The sequence below is a fragment of the Mercenaria mercenaria genome, chromosome 15, assembly GCF_021730395.1.
Source record: "Mercenaria mercenaria strain notata chromosome 15, MADL_Memer_1, whole genome shotgun sequence".
NCBI lineage: Eukaryota > Metazoa > Mollusca > Bivalvia > Venerida > Veneridae > Mercenaria > Mercenaria mercenaria.
In genome coordinates this window covers 26464620-26485389 of record NC_069375.1, presented here as the reverse complement: position 1 = coordinate 26485389, position 20770 = coordinate 26464620, and the positions used below count along the sequence as shown (strand labels likewise).

The window sequence follows — 20770 nt, the reverse complement described above, 5'->3', positions numbered from 1 at the left end:
GACTGACCAACATTTTGAAGCAAGTTTAATAGCCTCGTCTAGAAAGAATAAGGGTTTCACAAAGAAAACAAAGGCTAGTGCTTCTAAGTGATTCTAAGTGTGATTCTAAGTGATTACAAGTGATTCTAAGTGATCCTAAATTATGTGATTCTAAGGGATTCTAAATGATAAATAATTCTAAGGGATTCTAAATGATAAATAATTTTAAGTGATTCTAAATAATAAATAATTCTAAGTGATTCTAAGTGATAAATAGTTCTAAGTGATCTAAGCGATTCTATGTGGTAAATTATTCTAAGTGAGTCTAAGTCAGCAACGTCACACACACGAACAAGCGGGTCCCAGTAACACCATCTGCTTCTAGATTACTCTTACCTGTCTGAGTTAAAGGCACATGTGTGTTTGTTGCGGGAACTCCCTTTGGCGATGATGGTAAGGATGCTAGAGATGTTGTATTGATTAAGCTGACAGTGGAAGAAGACACCAATACCGAAGCAGAATGGTTAGCAGCAGAAGATGTTATCAATGCTGTAGAGTTAGAAGATGGTGATGACGAAACTGCTATTGGTGTTATAGTGGATGTCGCTCCTGTGTTTGTTAAAGGTGCATTAGAAACGGTTGTACTTCTTAAACGAGTTGGTGAAAAACTGTCGATTGTTATACTACTTTTAGTGATATTTTGTACATTTGTTCCAGGGCTAATTGTAGAAGTTCCAGCTGTATTTGATGCAGCATGTCTAGTACTACTTGCAGAGTTAGTTAGATCAGTCTGTGTTGCACTCGTTGCAGTGGTAGTTGGTGCAGCATGTGTTGTACTTGTTGCAGTGGTAGTTGGTGCAGTCTGTGTTGTACCAGTTGTTGTTGTAGATGGTGCAGCCTGTGTTGTACTAGTAAATGTGGTAATTGGAGCACTCAGTTTGGTACTAGTTACTATGGTAGTTGGATAAGCCTGTATTGTACCAGTAACTGTGGTATTTGAAGCAGCTTGTGATGTTCTAGTTTCTGTTGTAGTTGGTGCAGCCTGTGATGTACTAGTTACAGCTGTATTTGAAGCAGTCTGTGCTTTACTAGTTACTGTGGTAGTTGTTGAAGCCTGTTTTGTAACAGTTGCAGTGGTAGTTGGTACAGCAGCCTGTGTTGACCTAGTAAATGTGGTAGTTGGAGCACTCTGTATTTTTCTAGTTACTGTGGTAGTTGGAACAGCCTGTGTTGTACTAGTTGCTGTTGTAGTTGGAGCAGTCTGTGTTGTACTACTTACTGTGGTAGTTCGTGCAGCCAGTGTTGTACTAGTTGCTGTTGTAGATGGTGCAGCCTGTGTTGTACTAGTAAATGTGGTAGTTTGAGCACTCTGTCTTGTACTAAGTACTGTGGTAGTTGGAGCAGTCTGTGTTGTACTCGTTGCAGTAGTAGTTGGAACAGCCTGTGTTGTACTAGTTGCTGTGTTAGTTTGAACAGCCTGTGTTGTACTAGATACTGTGGTAGTCGGTGCAGCCTGTGCTGTACTAGTTGCTGTTGTAGATGGTGCAGCCTGTGTTGTACTAGTAAATGTTGTAGTTGGAGTACTCTGTGTTGTACTAGTTACTATAGTAGTTGGAGCACCCTGTGTTGTACCTGTTGCAGTGGTAGTTAGAACAGCCTGTGTTGTACTAGTTGTCGTTGTAGTTGGTGCAGTCTGTGATGTTCTAGCTGCTGGTGTAGTTAAAGCTGTCTTTGTTGTAGTAGTTGATGTCTTAGTTGGAACAGCCTGTGCTGTACTAGTTACTGTGGTAGTAGGAGCAGCCTGTCTTGTACTAGTGGCTGTGTAAGTTGGAACAGCTTGTGTTGTACTAGGTACTTTGGTATTTGGAGCAGCATGTGACGTACTAGTTTCCGTGGTAATTGTACCAGTTTGTTTTGTACTAGTTACTGTGGTAGTTGGTGCAGCCTGTGTTGTACTAGTTATTGTTGTATTTGGAGCAGTGTGTGTTTTACTAGTTGCTGTGCTAGTTGGAACAGCCTGTGTTGTACTAGTTACTGTTGTAGTTGGTGAAGCCTGTGTTGTACTTGTTATTGTTGTATTTAGAGTAGTCTTTGTTGTACTAGATACTGTGGTAGTTGGTGCAGCCTGTGATGTACTAGTTACTGTTGTAGTTGGAGCAGCCTGTATTGTACTAGTTACTGTTGTATTTGGAGCAGTGTGTGTTTTACTAGTTGCTGTGCTAGTTGGAACAGCCTGTGTTGTACTAGTTACTGTGGTAGTTGGTGCAGCCTGTGATGTACTAGTTACTGTTGTATTTGGAGCAGTCTGTGTTGTACTAGTTGCTGTGTTAGTTGGAATAGTTCGTGTTCTACTTGTTACTGTCGTATTTTGAAAAGTCTGTGTTGTACTAATTGGTGAGGTAGTTGGTGTAGCCTGTGCTGTACTAGCTACTGATGTATTTGGAGCAGCCTGTGATGTACTAGTTACTGCGGTAGTTAGTTCAATCTGTGTTGTACTAGTTACTTTGGTATTTCGAGCTATCTGTGTTGTACTAGTTACTGTGGTAGATGGTGCAGCCTGTGTTGTACTAGTTCTTCTTGGATTTGTAGTCAGTGTTTTACTAGTTGCTGTGTTAGTTTGAACAGCCTGTGTTGTACTAGGTAATGCTTTAGTTGGCGAAGCCTTTGTTGTACTAGTTATTCTTGTATTTAGAGCAGTCTGTGTTGTGCTAGTAGGAACAGCCTGTGTTGTACTAGCTTCTGTTGTATTTGGAACAGTCTGTGTTGTACTAGTTTCTTTTGCAGTTTGAGCAACCTGTGTTGTACTAGGTTCTGTTGTATTTGGAGCAGTTTGTGTTGTACTAGTTATTGTTGTAGTTGCTGCAGCCTGTGCTGTACTAGTTATTCTTGTATTTGGAGTGGTCTGTGTTTTGCTAGTTGCTGTGTTAGTTTGAACAGCCTGTGTTGTACTAGTTACTGTTTTAGTTGTTGAAGCCTGTGTTGTACTAGTTACTGTTGTATTTAGAGCAGTCGTTGTTGTGCTAGTTGCTGTGTTACTTGGAACAGCCTGTGTTGTACTAGTTATTGTGGTATTTGGAGAAGGCTGTGATGTACTAGTTACTTTGGCAGTTTGAGCAACCTGTGTTGTGCTAGTTTCTGTTGTATTTAGAGCTGTCTGTGTTGTACTAGTTGCTGTGTTAGTTGGAACAGTCTGTGTTGTACTAGTTGCTGTGGTATTTGGAGCAGCCTGTGATGTACTAGTTACTTTGCTACTTTGAGCAACCTGTGTTGTACTAGTTCCTGTATTTAGAGCAGTCTGTGTTGTATTACTTGCTGTGCTACTTGGAACAGCCTGTGTTGTACTAGCTACTGTGGTATTTTGAGCAGCCTGTGATGTACTAGTTACTTTGCTACTTTGAGCAACCTGTGTTGTACTAGTTCCTGTATTTAGAGCAGTCTGTGTTGTATTACTTGCTGTGCTACTTGGAACAGCCTGTGTTGTACTAGCTACTGTGGTATTTAGAGCAGTCTGTGTTGTACTAGTTGCTGTGTTAGTTGGAACAATATGTGTGGTACTAGTTACTGTGGTATTTGGAGCAGCCTGTGATGTACTAGTTACTTTGCTACTTTGAGAAACCTGTGTTGTACTAGTTACTGTTCTACTTAGAGCAGTCTGTGTTGTACTAGTTGCTGTGTTAGTTGGAACAGTCTGTGTTGTACTAGTTGCTGTGGTATTTGGAGCAGCCTGTGATGTACTAGAGTCTTTTGTAGTTTGAGCAACCTGTGGTGTACTAGTTTCTGTTGTATTTGGAGAAGGTTGTGATGTACTAGTTACTTTGGTAGTTTGAGCAACCTGTGTTGTGCTACTTTGCGTTGTATTTATTGCTGTCTGTGTTGTACTAGTTGCTGTGTTAGTTGGAACAGTCTGTGTTTTACTAGTTACTGTGGTATTTGGAGCAGCCTGTGATGTACTAGTTACTTTGCTACTTTGAGCAACCTGTGTTGTACTAGTTCCTGTATTTAGAGCAGTCTGTGTTGTATTACTTGCTCTGCTACTTGGAACAGCCTGTGTTGTACTAGCTACTGTGGTATTTTGAGCAGGCTGTGATGTACTAGATACCTTGGTAGTTTGAGCGACCTGTGTTGTACTGTGTCTGTTGTATTTAGAGCAGTCTGTGTTGTACTAGTTGCTGTTTAGTTGAACATTGTTGTATAGTTACTGTGGATTGAGCGCCTGTGTGTACTAGTACTTGGCTTGAAACTGTGTTGTTTAGTTTTGTGTATTAGACCAGTCTGTGTTGTACTAGTTGCTGTGTTAGTTGGAACAATATGTGTAGTACTAGTTACTGTGGTATTTTGAGCAGCCTGTGATGTACTTGTTACTTTGCTACTTTGAGAAAACTGTGTTGTACTAGGTTCTGTTGTATTTAGAGCAGTCTGTGTTGTACTAGTTTCTGTTGTATTTAGACCAGTCTGTGTTGTACTAGTTACTGTGGTATTTGGAGCAGCCTGTGATGTACTAGAGTCTTTTGTAGTTTGAGCAACCTGTGTTGTACTAGTTTCTGTTGTATTTGGAGCAGTCTGTGTTGTGCTAGTTGCTGTGTTAGTTGGAACAGTCTGTGTTGTACTAGTTACTGTGGTATTTGGAGAAGGTTGTGATGTACTAGTTACTTTGGTAGTTTGAGCAACCTGTGTTGTGCTACTTTCCGTTGTATTTAGAGCAGTCTCTGTTGTACTAGTTGCTGTGTTAATTGGAACAATATATGTGGTACTAGTTACTGTGGTATTTGGAGCAGCCTGTGATCTACTAGTTACTTTGCTACTTTGAGAAAACTGTGTTGTACTAGGTTCTGTTGTATTTAGAGCAGTCTGTGTTGTACTAGTTGCTGTGTTAGTTGGAATAGTCTGTGTTGTACTAGTTACTGTGGTATTTCGAGCAGCCTGTGATGTACTAGAGTCTTTTGTAGTTTGAGCAACCTGTGTTGTACTAGTTTCTGTTGTATTTGGAGCAGTCTGTGTTGTGCTAGTTTCTGTGTTAGTTGAAACAGTCTGTGTTGTACTGGTTACTATGGTATTTGGAGAAGGTTGTGATGTATTAGTTACTTTGGTAGTTTGAGCAACTTGTGTTGTTCTACTTTCCGTTGTATTTAGAGCTGTCTGTGTTGTACTAGTTGCTGTGTTAGTTGGAACAGTCTGTGATGTACTAGTTACTTTGCTACTTTGAGCAACCTGCGTTGTACTAGTTCCTGTATTTAGAGCAGTCTGTGTTATACTAGTTGCTGTGTTACTTGGAACAGCCTGTGTTGTACTAGCTACTGTGGTATTTTGAGCAGGCTGTGATGTACTAGTTACTTTGGTAGTTTGAGCAACCTGTGTTGTACTAGTTTCTGTTGTATTTAGAGCAGACTGTGTGGTAGTTGGAGCACTCTGTGTTGTATTAGTTATTGTGGTAGTTGGTGCAGCCTGTGTTGTACTAGTTATTCTTGTATTTGGAGTAGTCTGTGTTTTGCTAGTTGCTGTGTTAGTTTGAACAGCCTGTGTTGTACTAGTTATTGTGGTATTTGGAGAAGGCTGTGATGTACTAGTTACTGTTGTAGTTGTTGAAGCCTGTGTTGTACTAGTTACTGTTGTATTTGGAACAGACTGTCTTGTACTAGTTGGTGTGGTAGTTGGTGCAGCCTGTTCTCTACTAGTTACCGATGTATTTGAAGCGTCTGTATTATGGTAGTTGGAACAGCTGTGTTTTACTAGATGCTGTGGTAGTTGGTGCAGTTGTGTTGTACTAGTTACTGTTGTATTTGGAACAGTCTGTGATGTACTAGTTGCTTGTGTAGTTGAAGCTGTCTGTGCTGTACTAGTTATTGTGGTAGTTGCTGTGTTACTTGGAACAGCCTGTGTTGTACTAGTTATTGTGGTATTTGGAGAAGGCTGTGATGTACTAGTTACTTTGGCAGTTTGAGCAACCTGTGTTGTGCTAGTTTCTGTTGTATTTAGATCTGTCTGTGTTGTACTAGTTGCTGTGTTAGTTGGAACAGTCTGTGTTGTATTAGTTACTGTGGTATTTGGAGCTGTCTGCGTTGTACTAGTTGCTGTGTTAGTTGGAACAGTCTGTGTTGTACTTGTTCCTGCGGTATTTGGAGCAGCCTGTGATGTACTAGTTACTTTGCTACTTTGAGCAACCTGTGTTGTACTAGTTCCTGTATTTAGAGCAGTCTGTGTTGTATTACTTGCTGTGCTACTTGGAACAGCCTGTGTTGTACTAGCTACTGTGGTATTTTGAGCAGGCTGTGATGTACTAGTTACCTTGGTAGTTTGCGCGACCTGTGTTGTACTGGTGTCTGTTGTATTTAGAGCAGTCTGTGTTGTACTTTTTACTTTGGTATGTGGAGAAGACTGTGATGTTATAGTTATAGTGGAAGTTGGAGCATTCTGTGTTCTAATAGTTACTGTTTTAGTTGGTACAGGCAGTGTTGTCCTCGTAACAGTCGTAGTTGGAACAACGTGTGATGTACTAGTGGCTGTGTTAGTTGGAACAGCCTGTCTTGTACTAGTAATTGTGGTATTTAGAGTAACCTGTGATGTACTAGTTACTGTGGTATTTTGAGTAGGCTGTGATGTACTAGTTACTTTGGTAGTTTGAACAACCTGTGTTGTACTAGTTTCTGTTGTATTTAGAGCAGTCTGTGTGGTAGTTGGAGCACTCTGTGTTGTATTAGTTATTGTGGTAGTTGGTGCAGCCTGTGTTGTACTAGTTATTCTTGTATTTGGAGTAGTCTGTGTTTTGCTAGTTGCTGTGTTAGTTTGAACAGCCTGTGTTGTACTAGTTATTGTGGTATTTGGAGAAGGCTGTGATGTACTAGTTACTGTTGTAGTTGTTGAAGCCTGTGTTGTACTAGTTACTGTTGTATTTAGAGCAGTCGGTGTTGTGCTAGTTGCTGTGTTACTTGGAACAACCTGTGTTGTACTAGTTATTGTGGTATTTGGAGAAGGCTGTGATGTACTAGTTACTTTGGCAGTTTGAGCAACCTGTGTTGTGCTAATTTCTGTTGTATTTAGAGCTGTCTGTGTTGTACTAGTTGCTGTGTTAGTTGGAACAGTCTGTGTTGTACTAGTTACTGTGGTATTTGGAGCTGTCTGCGTTGTACTAGTTGCTGTGTTGGTTGGAACAGTCTGTGTTGTACTTGTTCCTGTGGTATTTGGAGCAGCCTGTGATATACTAGTTACTTTGCTACTTTGAGCAATCTGTGTTGTACTAGTTCCTGTATTTAGAGCAGTCTGTGTTGTATTACTTGCTGTGCTACTTGGAACAGCCTGTGTTGTACTAGCTACTGTGGTATTTTGAGCAGGCTGTGATGTACTAGTTACCTTGGTAGTTTGCGCGACCTGTGTTGTACTGGTGTCTGTTGTATTTAGAGCAGTCTGTGTTGTACTTTTTACTTTGGTATGTGGAGAAGGCTGTGATGTTATAGTTATAGTGGAAGTTGGAGCAGTCTGTGTTCTAATAGTTACTGTTTTAGTTGGTACAGGCTGTGTTGTACTCGTAACAGTCGTAGTTGGAACAACGTGTGATGTACTGGTGGCTGTGTTAGTTGGAACAGCCTGTGTTGTACTAGTAATTGTGGTATTTAGAGTAACCTGTGATGTACTAGTTACTGTGGTATTTGGGGCAGTTTGTATTCTACTTGTTACTGTGGTACTTGGTGCAGCCTGTGTTGTACTAGTTACTGTGGTAGATGGTGCAGCCTGTGTTGTACTAGATGCTGTGGTAGTTCGTGCAGCTCGTGTTGTACTAGTTGCTGTTGTATTTGGAACAGACTGTCTTGTACTAGTTGGTGTGGTAGTTGGTGCAGCCTGTTCTCTACTAGTTACCGATGTATTTGAAGCAGTCTGTATTACTGTGGTAGTTGGAACAGCCTGTGTTTTACTAGATGCTGTGGTAGTTGGTGCAGCTTGTGTTGTACTAGTTACTGTTGTATTTGGAACAGTCTGTGATGTACTAGTTGCTTGTGTAGTTGAAGCTGTCTGTGCTGTACTAGTTATTGTGGTAGATCGTGCAGCCGCTGTTGTACTAGTTACTGTTGTAGAGGGTGCAGCCTGTGTTGTACTAGTAAATGTGCTAGTTGGAGCACTCTGTGTTGTGCTAGTTATTTTGGTAGTTGGTGCAGCCTGTGTTGTTCTAGTTTTTCTTGTATCTGGAGTTGTCTGTGTTTTACTAGTTGCTGTGTTAGATTGAACAGCCTGTGTTGTACTAGTTACTGTTGTAGTTGTTGAAGCCTGTGTTGTACTAGTTACTGTTGTATTTAGAGCTGTCAGTGTTGTGCTAGTTGCTGTGTTACTTGGAACAGCCTGTGTTGTACTAGTAACTGTGGTATTTGGAGAATGCTGTGATGTACTAGTTACTTTGGTAGTTTGAGCAACTTGTGTTGTGCCAGTATCTGTTGTATTTAGAGCTGTCTGTGTTGTACTAGTTGCTGTGTTACTTGGAACAATATGTGTGGTACTAATTACTGTGGTATTTGGAGCAGCCTGTGATGTACTAATTACTTTGCTACTTTGAGAAACCTGTGTTGTACTAGTTACTGTTGTATTTAGAGCAGTCTGTGTTGTACCAGATGCTGTGTTTCTAGGAACAGCCTGTGTTGTACTAGCTTCTGTGGTATTTTGAGCAGGCTGTGATGTACTAGTTACTTTGGTAGTTTGAGCAACCTGTGTTGTACTAGTTTCTGTTGTATTTAGAGCAGTCTGTGTTGTACTAGTTAATTTGGTATGTGGAGAAGGCTGTGATGTTATAGTTACTGTGGAAGTTGGAGCAGTCTGTGTTCTACTAGTTACTGTTGTAGTTGGTGCAGCCTGTGTTGTACTCGTAACAGTCGTAGTTGGAACAGCCTGTGATGTACTAGTGGCTGTGTTTGTTGGAACATCCTGTGTTGTACTAGTAACTGTGGTATTTGGAGCAACCTTTGATGTACTAGTAACTGTGGTATTTGGAGCAGTTTGTATTCTACTTGTTACTGTGGTACTTGGTGCAGCCTGTGTTGTACTAGTTACCGTGGTAGTTGGAACAGCCTGTGTTGTACTAGATGCTGTGGTAGTTGGTGCAGCTTGTGTTGTACTAGTTACTGTTGTATTTGGAACATTCTGTGATGTACTAGTTGCTTGTGTAGTTGAAGCTATCTGTGTTGTACTAGTTATTCTGATAGTTCGTGCAGCCGGTGTTGTACTAGTTGCTGTTGTAGATGGTGCAGCATGTGTTGTACTAGAAAATGTGGTAGTTGGAGCACTCTGTGTTGTACTAGTTATTGTGGTAGTTGGTGCAGCCTGTGTTGCACTAGTTATTCTTGTATTTGGAGTAGTCCGTGATTTACTGGTTGCTGTGTTAGTTTGAAAAGCCTGTGCTGTACTAGTTACTGTTGTAATTGTTGAAGCCTGTGTTGTACTAGTTACTGTTGTATTTAGAGCAGTCGATGTTGTGCTAGTTGCTGTGTTACTTGGAACAGCCTGTGTTGTACTAGTTACTGTGGTATTTGGAGAAGGCTGTGATGTACTAGTTACTTTAGCAGTTTGAGCAACCTGTGTTGTGCTAGTTTCTGTTGTATTTAGAGCTGTCTGTGCTGTACTAGTTTCTGTGTTAGTTGGAACAGTCTGTATTGTACTAGGTACTGTGGTATTTGCAGCAGCCTGTGATGTACTAGTTACTTTGCTACTTTGAGCAACCTGTGTTGTACTAGTTCCTGTATTTAGAGCAGTCTGTGTTGTATTACTTGCTGTGCTACTTGGAACAGCCTGTGTTGTACTAGCTAATGTGGTATTTTGAGCAGGCTGTGATGTACTAGTTACCTTGTTAGTTTGAGCGACCTGTGTTGTACTGGTTTCTGTTGTATTTAGAGCAGTCTGTGTTATACTTGTTACTTTGGTATGTGGAGAAGGCTGTGATGTTATAGTTACAGTGGAAGTTGGAGCAGTCTGTGTTCTAGTAGTTACTGTTTTAGTTGGTACAGCCTGTGTTGTACTCGAAATAGTGGTAGTTGGAACAGCTTGTGATGTACTAGTGGCTGTGTTAGTTGGAACAGCCTGTTTTGTACTAGTAACTGTGGTATTTGAAGCAACCTGTGATGTACTAGTTACTCTGGTACTTGGAGCAGTTTGTATTCTACTTGTTACTGTGGTACTTGGTGCAGCCTGTGTTGTACTAGTTCTTGTTGTAGTTGGTGCAGCCTGTGTTGTACTAGATGCTGTGGTAGTTGGTGCAGCCAGTGTTGTACTAGTTGCTGTTGTATTTGGAACAGACTGTGTTGTACTAGTTACTGTTGTATTTAGAGCTGTCCGGGTTGTGCTAGTTGCTGCATTACTTGGAACAGCTGTGTTGTACTAGTTACTGGGGTTTTGGAGAAGGCTGTGTGTACTAGTTACTTTGGTATTTTGAGCAATTGTGTGTGTCTAGTATCTGTTGTATTTAGAGCAGTCTGTGTGTACTTAGTTGCTGTGGTTAGTTGGAACAGTATGTGTTGTAGTTACTGTGGTATTTGGAGCAGCCTGTGATGTACTAGTTACTTTGCTACTTTGAGAAACCTGTGTTGTACTAGTTACTGTTGTATGCAGAGCAGTCTGTGTAATACTAGTTGCTGTGTTACTAGAAACAGCCTGTGTTGTACTAGCTACTGTGGTATTTCGAGCAGGCTGTGATGTACTAGTTACCTTTGTAGTTTGAGCAACCTTTGTTATACTAGTTTCTGTTGTATTTAGAGCAGTCTGTGATGTACTAGTTACTTTGGTATGTGGAGAAGGCTGTGATGTTATAGTTACTGTGGAAGTTGGTGCAGTCTGTGTTGTACTAGTTACTGTTGTAGTTCGTGCAGCCTGTGTTGTACTCATAACAGTGGTAGTTGGAACAGCCTGTGATGTACTAGTGGCTGTGTTTGTTGGAACAGCCTGTGTTGTACTAGTAACTGTGGTATTTGGAGCAACCTTTGATGTACTAGTTACTGTGGTATTTGGAGCAGTTTGTATTCTATTTGTTACTGTGGTACTTGGTGCAGCCTGTGTTGTATTAGTTACTGTGGTAGTTGGAACAGACTGTGATGTACTGGTTGCTTGTGTAGTTGAAGCTGTCTGTGTTGTACTAGTTATTGTGGTAGTTCGTGCAGCCGGTGTTGTACTAGTCACTGTTGTAGTTGTTGAAGCCTGTGTTGTACTAGTTACTGTTGTATTTAGAGCAGTCTGTGTTGTGCTAGTTGCTGTGTTACTTGGAGCAGCCTCTCCTGTACTAGTTATTGCTGTATTTGGGACAGTCTGTGATGTACTAGTTGCTGGTGTAGGTGAAGCAGTCTGTAACGTATTAGTTGTTGTGGTAGTTGGTGCAGCCTGTGTTGTACTAGTTATTCTTGTATTTGGAACAGTCTGAGATGTACTAGTTGCTTGTGTAGTTGAAGCTGTCTGTGTTGTACTAGTTATTGTGGTAGTTCGTGCAGGCAGTGTTGTACTAGTTGCTGTAGTGGATGGTGCAGCATGTGTTGTACTAGTAAATGTGGTAGTTGGAGCACTCTGTGTTGTACTACTTATTGTGGTAGTTGGTGCAGCCTGTGTTGAACTAGTTATTCTTGTATTTGGAGTAGTCTGTGTTTTACTAGTCGCTGTGTTAGTTTGAACAGCCTGTGTTGTACTAGTCACTGTTGTATTTGTTGAAACCTGTGTTGTACTAGTTACTGTTGCATTTAGAGCTGTCTGTGTTGTGCTAGTTGCTGTGTTACTTGGAACAGCCTGTGTTGTACTAGTTACTGTGGTATTTGGAGAAGGCTGTGATGTACTAATTAATTTGGTAGTTTGAGCAACCTGTGTTGTGCTACTTTCTGTTGTATTTAGAGCTGTCTGTGTTGTACGAGTTGCTGTTTTAGTTGGAACAGTCTGTGTTGTACTAGTTACTGTGTCACTTGGAACAGCCTGTGTTGTACTATTTACTTTGATATTTGGAGAAGGCTGTGATGTACTAGTTACTTTGGTAGTTTGAGCAACATGTGTTGTGCTAATTTCTGTTGTATTTAGGGCAGTCTGTGTTGTACTAGCTGCAATGTTAGTTGGAACAGTCTGTGTTGTACTAGTTACTGTGGTATGTGGAGAAGGTTGTGACGTAATAGTTACTGTGGAAGTTGGAGCAGTCTGTGTTGTGCTAGTTGCTGTGTCACTTGGAACAGTCTGTGTTGTAATAGTTATTGTGGTATTTGGAGCAGCCTGTGATATACTAGTTACCTTGGTAGTTTGAGCAACCTGTGTTGTACTAGTTTCTGTTGTATTTAGGGCAGTCTGTGTTGTACTAGTTGCCGTGTTAGTTGGAACAGTCTGTGTTGTACTAGTTTCTGTGTTATGTGAACTAGTTGCTGTTGTAGATTGTACATCATGTGTTGTGCTAGTTAATATGGTAGTTGGAGCACGCTGTGTTGTCCTAGTTACTTTGCTTGTTGCAGCAGCTTGTGTTGTACTCGTTCCAGTGGTACTTGGAACACTAAGTGTTGTGGCAGTTGCTGTTGTAGTTGGAGTGGTCTGGGTTGTACTTGTTGCTGTGGTAGCTTGTGCAGCCTTTGTTGTACTAGTTGTTGTGTTAGTTGGAACAGCCTGTGTTGTACTAGATACTGTGGTAGTTGCTGTTGTAGATGGAGGAGTCTGTGTTGTTCTTGTTACTTTGGTAGTTGAAGCAGTCTGTGTTGTACTTGTTGCTGTGTTGAATGGAACAATCTGTGTTGTACTTGTTACTGTGGCAGTTGATGCAGCCTGTGTTGTACTAGTTATTGTGGAAGTTGGAGCAGTCTGTGTTGTACTAGTTGTTGTGTTAGTTGGAACAGCCTGTGTTGTACTAGATGCTGTGGTTCTTGGTGCAGCTTGTGTTGTACTAGTTACTGTGGTATTTGGAACAGCCTGTGATGTACTAGTAAATGTGGTAGTTGGAGCTCTCTGTGGTGTGCTTGTTACTTTGGTATTGGCAGCAGTCCGTGTTGTACTCGTTGCAGTGGTAGTTGGAACAGCCAGTGTTGTAGTAGTTGCTGTTATAGTTGGAGCGGTCTGTCTTGTACTTGTTACTGTGGTGGCTGCTTCAGCCTTTCTTGTTCTAGATGCTGGTACAGTTGCAGCTGTCTGTGTTGTACTAGTTGCTGTGTTAGTTAGAAAAGCCTGTGTTGTACTAGATACTGTAGTAGTTTGTGCCGCCTGTGTTGTACTAGTTGCTGTTGTAGATGGTGCAGCCTGTGTTGTACTAGTAAATGTGGTAGTTGGAGCACTATGTGTTGTACTAGTTGCTGTGGTAGTTGGAGCAGCCAGTGATGTACTCGTTGCAGTGGTAGTTGGAACAGCCTGTGTTGTACTAGTTGCCGTTGTAGATGGAGCAGTCTGCTTTGTTCTAGTTGCTGATGTAGTTGAAGCTCTCTGTGTTGTACTTGTTGCTGTGTTGGTTGGAAAAGCCAGTCTTGTACTAGTTACTATGTCAGTTGGTGTAGACTGTTTTGTACTAGTTGCTGTGTTAGTTGGAACAGCCTGTGTTGTACTAGTTACTGTGGTATTTGGAACAGTTTGGGAGGTACTAGTTACTGTGGTAGTTGGAACAGCCTGTATTGTACTAGTTACTGTGGTATTTTGAGCAGCCTGTGGTGTACTTATTACTTTGGTAGTTGTAGCAGTCTGTGTTGTACTAGTTACTGTGGTAGTTGGAACAGTCTGTGTTGTTCTCGTTGCAGTGGTAGTTGGTTTAGGCGGTGCTGAAATAGTTACTGATGTATGTGAAGCAGTCTGTGTTGTACTAGTTGCTGTGTTAGTTGGAACAGCCAGTGTTGTACTAGTAACTGTGGTATTTGGAGCAGCCTGTGATGTACTAGTTACTGTGTTAATTGGAGCAGTCTGAGATGTACTAGGTACTGTGGTAGTTGGAGCAGCCTGTGTTGGACTAGATGCTGTGGTAATTGATGCAGCCTGTGTTGTTTTAGTTACTGATGTATTTGGAGCAGTCGGTGTTGTGCTAGTTGGTGCTGTAGTTTGTGCAGCCTGTGCTGTACTAGTTACTGATGTATTTGGAGCAGTCTGTGTTGTACTAGTTTCTGTGGTAGTTGGAGCAGCCTGTGTTGTACTAGTTGCTGTGTTAGTTGGAACAGCCTGTGGTGTACTAGTAACTGTGGTATTTGGAGCAGCCTGTGATGTACTAGTTATTGTTGTAGTTGGAACAGTCTGTGTTGCAGTAGTTACTCTGGTAGTTGGTGCAGCCTGATTTGCATTAGTTATTGTTGTATTTGGAGCAGTCTGTGTTTTACTAGTTGCTGTGTTAGTTTGTACAGCCTGTGTTGTACTAGTTACTGTTGTAGTTGGTGAAGCCTGTGTTGTACTAGTTACTGTTTTATTTGGAGCAGTCTGTGTTCTACTAGTTACTGTTGTACTTCGTGCAGCCTCTGTTGTCCTAGTAACAGTGGTAGTTGGAACAGCCTGTGTTGTACTAATTGCTGTGTTAGTTGGAACATCCTGTGTTGTACTAGTATTTGTGGTTTTTGAAGCAGCCTGTGATGTACTAGTTACTCTTGTAGTTTGAGAAGTCTGTGTTCTACTAGTTACATTGCTAGTTGGTGCAGCCTGTGTTGTACTAATAACTGCGGTAGTTTGAACAGTCTGTGTTGTAGTAGTTACTGTGGTAGTTGCCGCAGCCTTTCTTGCATTAGTTATTGTTGTATTTGGGGCAGTCTGTGTTTTACTTGTTCCTGTGTTAGTTGGTACAGCCCGTGTTGTACCAATTACTGCTGTAGCTGGTGAAGCCTGTGTTGTACTAGTTACTGTTATAATTGGTGCAGCCTGTGTTGTACTAGTTACTGTTGTATTTGGAACCGTCTGTGTTCTACAAGTTACTTTTGTACTTGGTGCAGCCTGTGTTGTACTATTTACTGTGGTAATTGGTGCAGCCTGTGTTGTACTAGTTACTGTTGTATTTGGAACAGTCTGTGTTGTACTAGTTGGTGCCGTAGTTGGTGCAGCCTCTGCTTTATTAGTTACTGATGTATTTGGTGCAGTCTGTGCTTTACTAGTTGCTGTGTTAGTTGGAATAGCCTGTGTTGTACCAGTTACTGTGGTATTTGGAGCAACCTGCGATGTTCTAGTTACTGTGATAGTTGGAACAATCTGTATTGTACTAGTTACTGTGGTAGTTGGTGCAGCCTGTGTTGTACTAGTTACTGTTGTATTTGGAACAGTCTGTGATGTACTTGTTACTGCCGTAGTTAGTGCAGCCTGTGTTGTATTAGTTACTGGGGTATTTGAAGCAGCCTGTGATGTACTAGTTACTGTGGTAGTTGGAACAGTCTGTGTTGTAGTAGTTACTGTTGTAGTTGGTGCAGCCTGTGTTGCATTAGTTATTGTTGTATTTGGAGTAGTCTGTGTTTCACTAGTTGCTGTTGTAGTTTGTGATGCCTGTGTTGTACTAGTTACTGTTTTATTTGGAACAGTATGTGTTCTACTAGTTACTGTTGTACTTGGTGCAGCCTGTGTTGTCCTAGTAACATTGGTAGTTGGAACAGCCTGTGTTGTACTAATTGTTGTGTTAGTTGGAACATCCTGTGTTGTACTAGTAACTGTTGTATTTGAAGCAGCTTGTGATGTACTAGTTACTGTAGTAGTCTGAGCAGTCTGTGTTCTACTAGTTATTATGGTAGTTGGTGCAGCCTGTGTTGTACTTGTTACTTTGGTAGTTGGAACTGCTTGTGTTGTACTAGTTGCTGTGGTTGTTGGTGTAGCTCGTGTTTTACTAGTTACTGTTGTATTTGGAACAGTCTGGGTTGTACTAGTTGGTGTGGTAGTTGGTGCAGCCTGTGTTCTACTAGTTACTGATGTATTTGAAGCAGTCTGTGTTTTCTTAGTTACTCTGGTAGTTGTTGCAGCCTGTGTATTAGTTGCTGTTGTAGATGGTGCAGCATGTGTTGTACTAGTAAATGTGGTAGTTGGAGCACTCAGTGTTGTACTAGATACTGTTGTAGTTGCAGCAGGCTGTGTTATACTCGTTGCAGTGGTAGTTGGAACAACCTGTGTTGTACTAGTTGTTTTAGTTGGAGCAGTCTGTGTTGTACTAGATACTGTGGTAGTTGGAGTAGTCTGTGTTGTTCTAGTTGCTGGTGAAGTTGAAGCTGTATGTGTTGTACTTGTTGCTGTGTTAGTTGGAACTGTCTGTGTTTTATTCTTTACTGTGGTAGTTGTTGCAGCCTGTGTTGTACTCGTTACTGCTGTATTTTGAGCAGTCTGTGTTGTACTAGTTACTGTGGTAGTTGGAGCAGCCTGTGTTGTACTAGTTGCTGTGTTAGTTGGAACAGCCTGTGTTGTACTAGTAACTGTGGTATTTGGAGCAGCCTGTGATGTACTAGTTAACATGGTAGTTGGAGCCGTCTGTGATGTACTAGGTACTATGGTAGTTGGAGCAGTCTGTGTTGTACTAGTTGCCGTGGTAATCGGTGCAGCCTGTGTTTTACTAGTTACTGTTGTATTTGGAATAGTCTGTGTTGTACTAGTTGGTGTGGTAATTGGTGCAGCCTGTGCTGTACTAGTTACTGTGGTAGTTGGAGCAGTCAGTGATGTACTAGGTACTGTGGTAGTTGGTGCAGCCTGTGTTGTACTAGTTACTGTCGTATTTGGAACAGTCTGTGTTGTAATAGTTGGTGTGGTAGTTGGTGCAGCCTGTGCCGTACTAGTTACTAATGTATTTGAAGCAATCTGTGCTTTACTAGTTGCTGTGTTACTTTGAACAGCCTGTGTTGTACTAGTTACTGTTGTAGCTGGTGAAGCCTGTGTTGTACTAGTTACTGTGGAATTTGGAGCAGCCTGTGATGTTCTAGTTACTGTGGTAAGGTGTGCAGCCTGTGTTGTACTAGTTACTGTTGTATTTGGAACAGTCTGTGATGTACTAGTTACTGCGGTAGTTAGTGCAGCCTGTGTTGTTCTAGTTACTGAGGTGTTTGGAGCAGCCTGTGATGTACTAGTTATTGTGGTAGTTTGAACAGTCTGTGTGGTAGTAGTTACTGTGGTAGTTGGTGCAGCCTGTGTTGCATTAGTTATTGTTGTATTTGGAGCAGTCTGTGTTTTACTAGTTGCTGTGTTAGTTGGTACAGCCTGTGTTGTACTAGTTACTGTTGTAGCTGGTGAAGCCTGTGTTATACTAGTTACTGTTTTATTTGGAGCAGTCTGAGTTCTACTTGTTGCTGTTGTACTTGGTGCAGCCTGTGTTGTCCTAGTAACAGTGGTAGTTGGAACAGCCTGTGTTGTACTAAATGCTGTGTTAGTTGGAACATCCTGTGTTGTACTAGTATCTGTAGTTTTTGAAGCAGCCTGTGATGTACTAGTTACTGTTGTAGTTTGAGCAGTCTGTGTTCTACTAGTTACTGTGCTAGTTGGTGCAGCCTGTGTTGTACTAGTAACTGTGGTAGTTGGAACAGTCTGTGTTGTAGTAGTTACTGCGGTAGTTGGTGCAGCCTGTGTTGCATTCGTTATTGTTGTATTTGGAGCAGTCTGTGTTTTACTAGTTGCTGGGCTAGTTGGTACAGCCTGTGTTGTACTAGTTACTGTTGTAGCTGGTGAAACCTGTGTTGTACTAGTAACTGTTTTATTTGGAGCAGTCTGTGTTCTACTAGTTACTGTTGTACTTGGTGCAGCCTGTGTTGTCCTATTAACAGTGGTAGTTGGAACAGCCTGTGTTGTATTAATTGCTGTGTTAGTTTGAACATCCTGTGTTGTACTAGTATCTGTGGTTTTTGAAGCAGCCTGTGATGTACTAGTTTCTGTTGTAGTTCGAGCGGTCTGTGTTCTACTAGTTACTGTGGTAGTTGGTGCAGCCTGTGTTGTACTAGTAACTGTGGTAGTTGGAACAGCCTGTGTTTTACTAGTTGCTGTGTTAGTTGGTACAGCCTGTGTTGTACTAGTTACTGTTGTAGTTGGTGAAGCCTGTGCTGTACTAGTTACTGTTGTAGTTGGTACAGCCTGTGTTGTACTAGTTGCTGTGGTAGTTGGTGCAGCCTGTGTTGTACTAGTTACTGTTTTATTTGGTACAGCCTGTGTTGTCCTAGTAACAGTGGAAGTTGGAACAGTCTGTGTTGTACTAATTGCTTTGTTACTTGGAACATCCTGTGTTGTACTAGTATCTGTGGTATTTGAAGCAGCCTGTGATGTACTAGTTACTGTTGTAGTTTGAGCAATCTGTGTTCTACTATTTACTGTGGTAGTTGTTGCAGCCTGTGTTGTACTAGTTACTCTTTTATTTGGAGCAGTCTGTGTTGTACTAGTTACTGTTGTACTTGTTGCAGCCTGTGTTGTCCTAGTAACAGTGGTAGTTGGAACAGCCTGTGTTGTACTAATTGCTGTGTTAGTTGGAACATCCTGTGTTGTACTAATATCTGTGGTTTTTGAAGCAGCCTGTGATGTACTAGTTGCTGTTGTAGTTTTTGCAGTCTGTGTTCTACTAGTTACTGTGGTAGTTGGTGCAGCCTGTGTTGTACTAGTAACAGTGGTAGTTGGAACAGCCTGTGTTGTACTAATTGCTGTGTTAGTTGGAACATCCTGTGTTGTACTAATATCTGTGGTTTTTGAAGCAGCCTGTGATGTACTAGTTGCTGTTGTAGTTTTTGCAGTCTGTGTTCTACTAGTTACTGTGGTAGGTGGAGCAGTCTGTGTTGTACTAGTTATTGTGGTATTTGGAGCAGTCTGTGATATACTAGTTACTGTGGTAGTTGGAGCAGTCTGTGTGGTACTGGTCACTGTGGTAGTTGGTGCAGCCTGTGTTGTACTAATTGCTGTTGTAGTCGGAGCAGTCTGTGTTGTTCTAGTTGCTAGTGTAGTTGAAGCTTTCTGTGTTGTACTAGTTGCTGTGTTAGTTGGAACAGCCTGTGTTGTACTAGTTACTGTGGTATTTGATGCAGCCTGTGTTGTACTAGTTGCTGTGGTAGTTGTATCAGTCTGTGATATACTAGTTACTGTGGTAGTTGGAGCAGTCTGTGTGGTACTGGTCACTGTGGTAGTTGGTGCAGCCTGTGTTGTACTAGTTAATATTGTATTTCGAGCAGCCTGTGTTATACTAGTTACTGTTGTATTTGGTGCAACCTGTGTTATACTAGTTACTGTGGTAGTTGGAACAATCCGTGTTGTACTAGTTACTGTGGTAGTTGGAACAACCTGTGGTGTACTAGTTATTGTGGTAGTTTGTTCAACCTGTGTTGAACCAGTTATTGTTTTATTTGGAGCAGTCTGTGTTGTACTAGTAGTTGGTGCAGCCTGTGTTGTACTAGTTAATGTTGTAGTTGGAACATCCAGTGTTGTAGTACTTGCTGTTGTAGTTGGAACAGCCTGTGATGTATTAGTTGCCGTGGTAGTTAGACCAGCCTGTGTTGTACTAGTTGCCGTGGTAGTTGGAACCTTATATGTTGTACTATTTACTGTGGTAGTTGGTGCAGTCTGTGTTGCGCTAGTTACTGTCGTAGTAGGAACAGCCTGTATTGTACCAGTTACTGTTGTAGCTGGAGCAGTCTGTGTTGCAGTAGTTACTGTGGTAGTTTGTGCAGCCTGTGTCTTACTATTTGCTGTGGTAGTCGGAGTAGTCTGTTTTGTTCTTGTTGCTGTTATAGCTGAAGAAGCCTGTGTTGTACTTGTTGTTGTGGTTGTTGGTTCAACCTGTGTTTGTCTTGTTGCTGTTGTAGTATCGGTTATGGACGTCACTTTTAAATTAGAAACTGAAGATGGATTAGATGATAAGTCAGCATTTGCTGAAGACGCAGTGGTTGTGGTTTGTTTGAGACCAGTAGATGAAGTCGAACTGACAGCAGTAGACGTGAATGTAGTTGCATCAGTATCCGCAAAAGTTAGTATCTGTTTAGAAGCAGTGTTAGTTTGAGTTTCAAGTGTAACTAAAGGTGCAACATTTTTCGAATCTGTATCTACTGTGCTAAGTTTTGAGTTTGTATTTTGAGAAGAACTTGTAACTGTAGATGTACTGGAAATGGAGGAGGAAGTTGATGTTAATGCTTCAGTTGTTGTTAGTGGTAGCGCATTGGTAGCTGGTGCCGCAAGTGCATTTTTTGCTGTTATAAAAAATGGAACAGAGTATTACACATTCTGTATTACACTTGGTGTAGCAACAGGAGCTCCATAAGGAGGGACATTATACGCCCGAAACTTTTCAACAGAACAGGAGGAAGTAGAATTTACAGAAAACACTTCTAGCGAGTGCGTGCTGTAAGGTGATGGTGGGTGGGGGTGCTGGAGGGTTTTGTGCGGCGGCTTTGACGGGATACTGAGACATAAGTAAGGGCGGAAAGTTATTTTTGAGCGAAAATGCGGGTGAGTTATGTAATTTGTTGCAAGTTCATACCTTCAGGTTTTGAATTTGTGTTTTGAATTGTAGAATTGAACTCTTTCAAATGACTTTTGACATATCGTCCCGGTTTATGCGCTCTGCACATCGTCTCATCACCACCTACCTATATATATATGCCAAGACTGATGTCACTATCTACATGCAAAGTTTAAAGTCAATGATTATTAATTTTTGCTCCAGACACCAAACATGAAGGACGGACGAAAGGACGGATGGATAGACAGACAGACGGACAGACGCACGCGCCATCACATAATACGTCCGTTCTTCTTAAACGGGCGTATAAAATGGACTATTGAAATTGTATCTCACTGTTTTTATAAAAGACACATATCCCACATAAGAAAAGTCTGATCTCTCACCAAACAGTGGAACAAAAACTTTGAAAATGCACTTAAAATGTTACTTTCACCAACATGAAACACATTTTTAAAGTTAAACAGATTGAAA

General features: G+C 41.4%; 1 protein-coding gene across 1 annotated transcript; it reads right to left on the bottom strand.

The window, feature by feature from the left end:
• Nucleotides 1–304: 304 nt before the first annotated feature.
• Nucleotides 305–20405, bottom strand: LOC123549846 (mucin-19-like). The gene is made up of 7 exons (XM_053524137.1): nucleotides 20315–20405; nucleotides 15670–20024; nucleotides 13128–13332; nucleotides 10120–10226; nucleotides 4179–9384; nucleotides 1864–4131; nucleotides 305–1686 (listed from the first exon to the last, which is right to left on the bottom strand). The coding sequence occupies exons 1-7, from the start codon at nucleotides 20403–20405 to the stop codon at nucleotides 305–307; spliced, it is 13614 nt and encodes a 4537-aa protein (XP_053380112.1).
• Nucleotides 20406–20770: the final 365 nt, after the last annotated feature.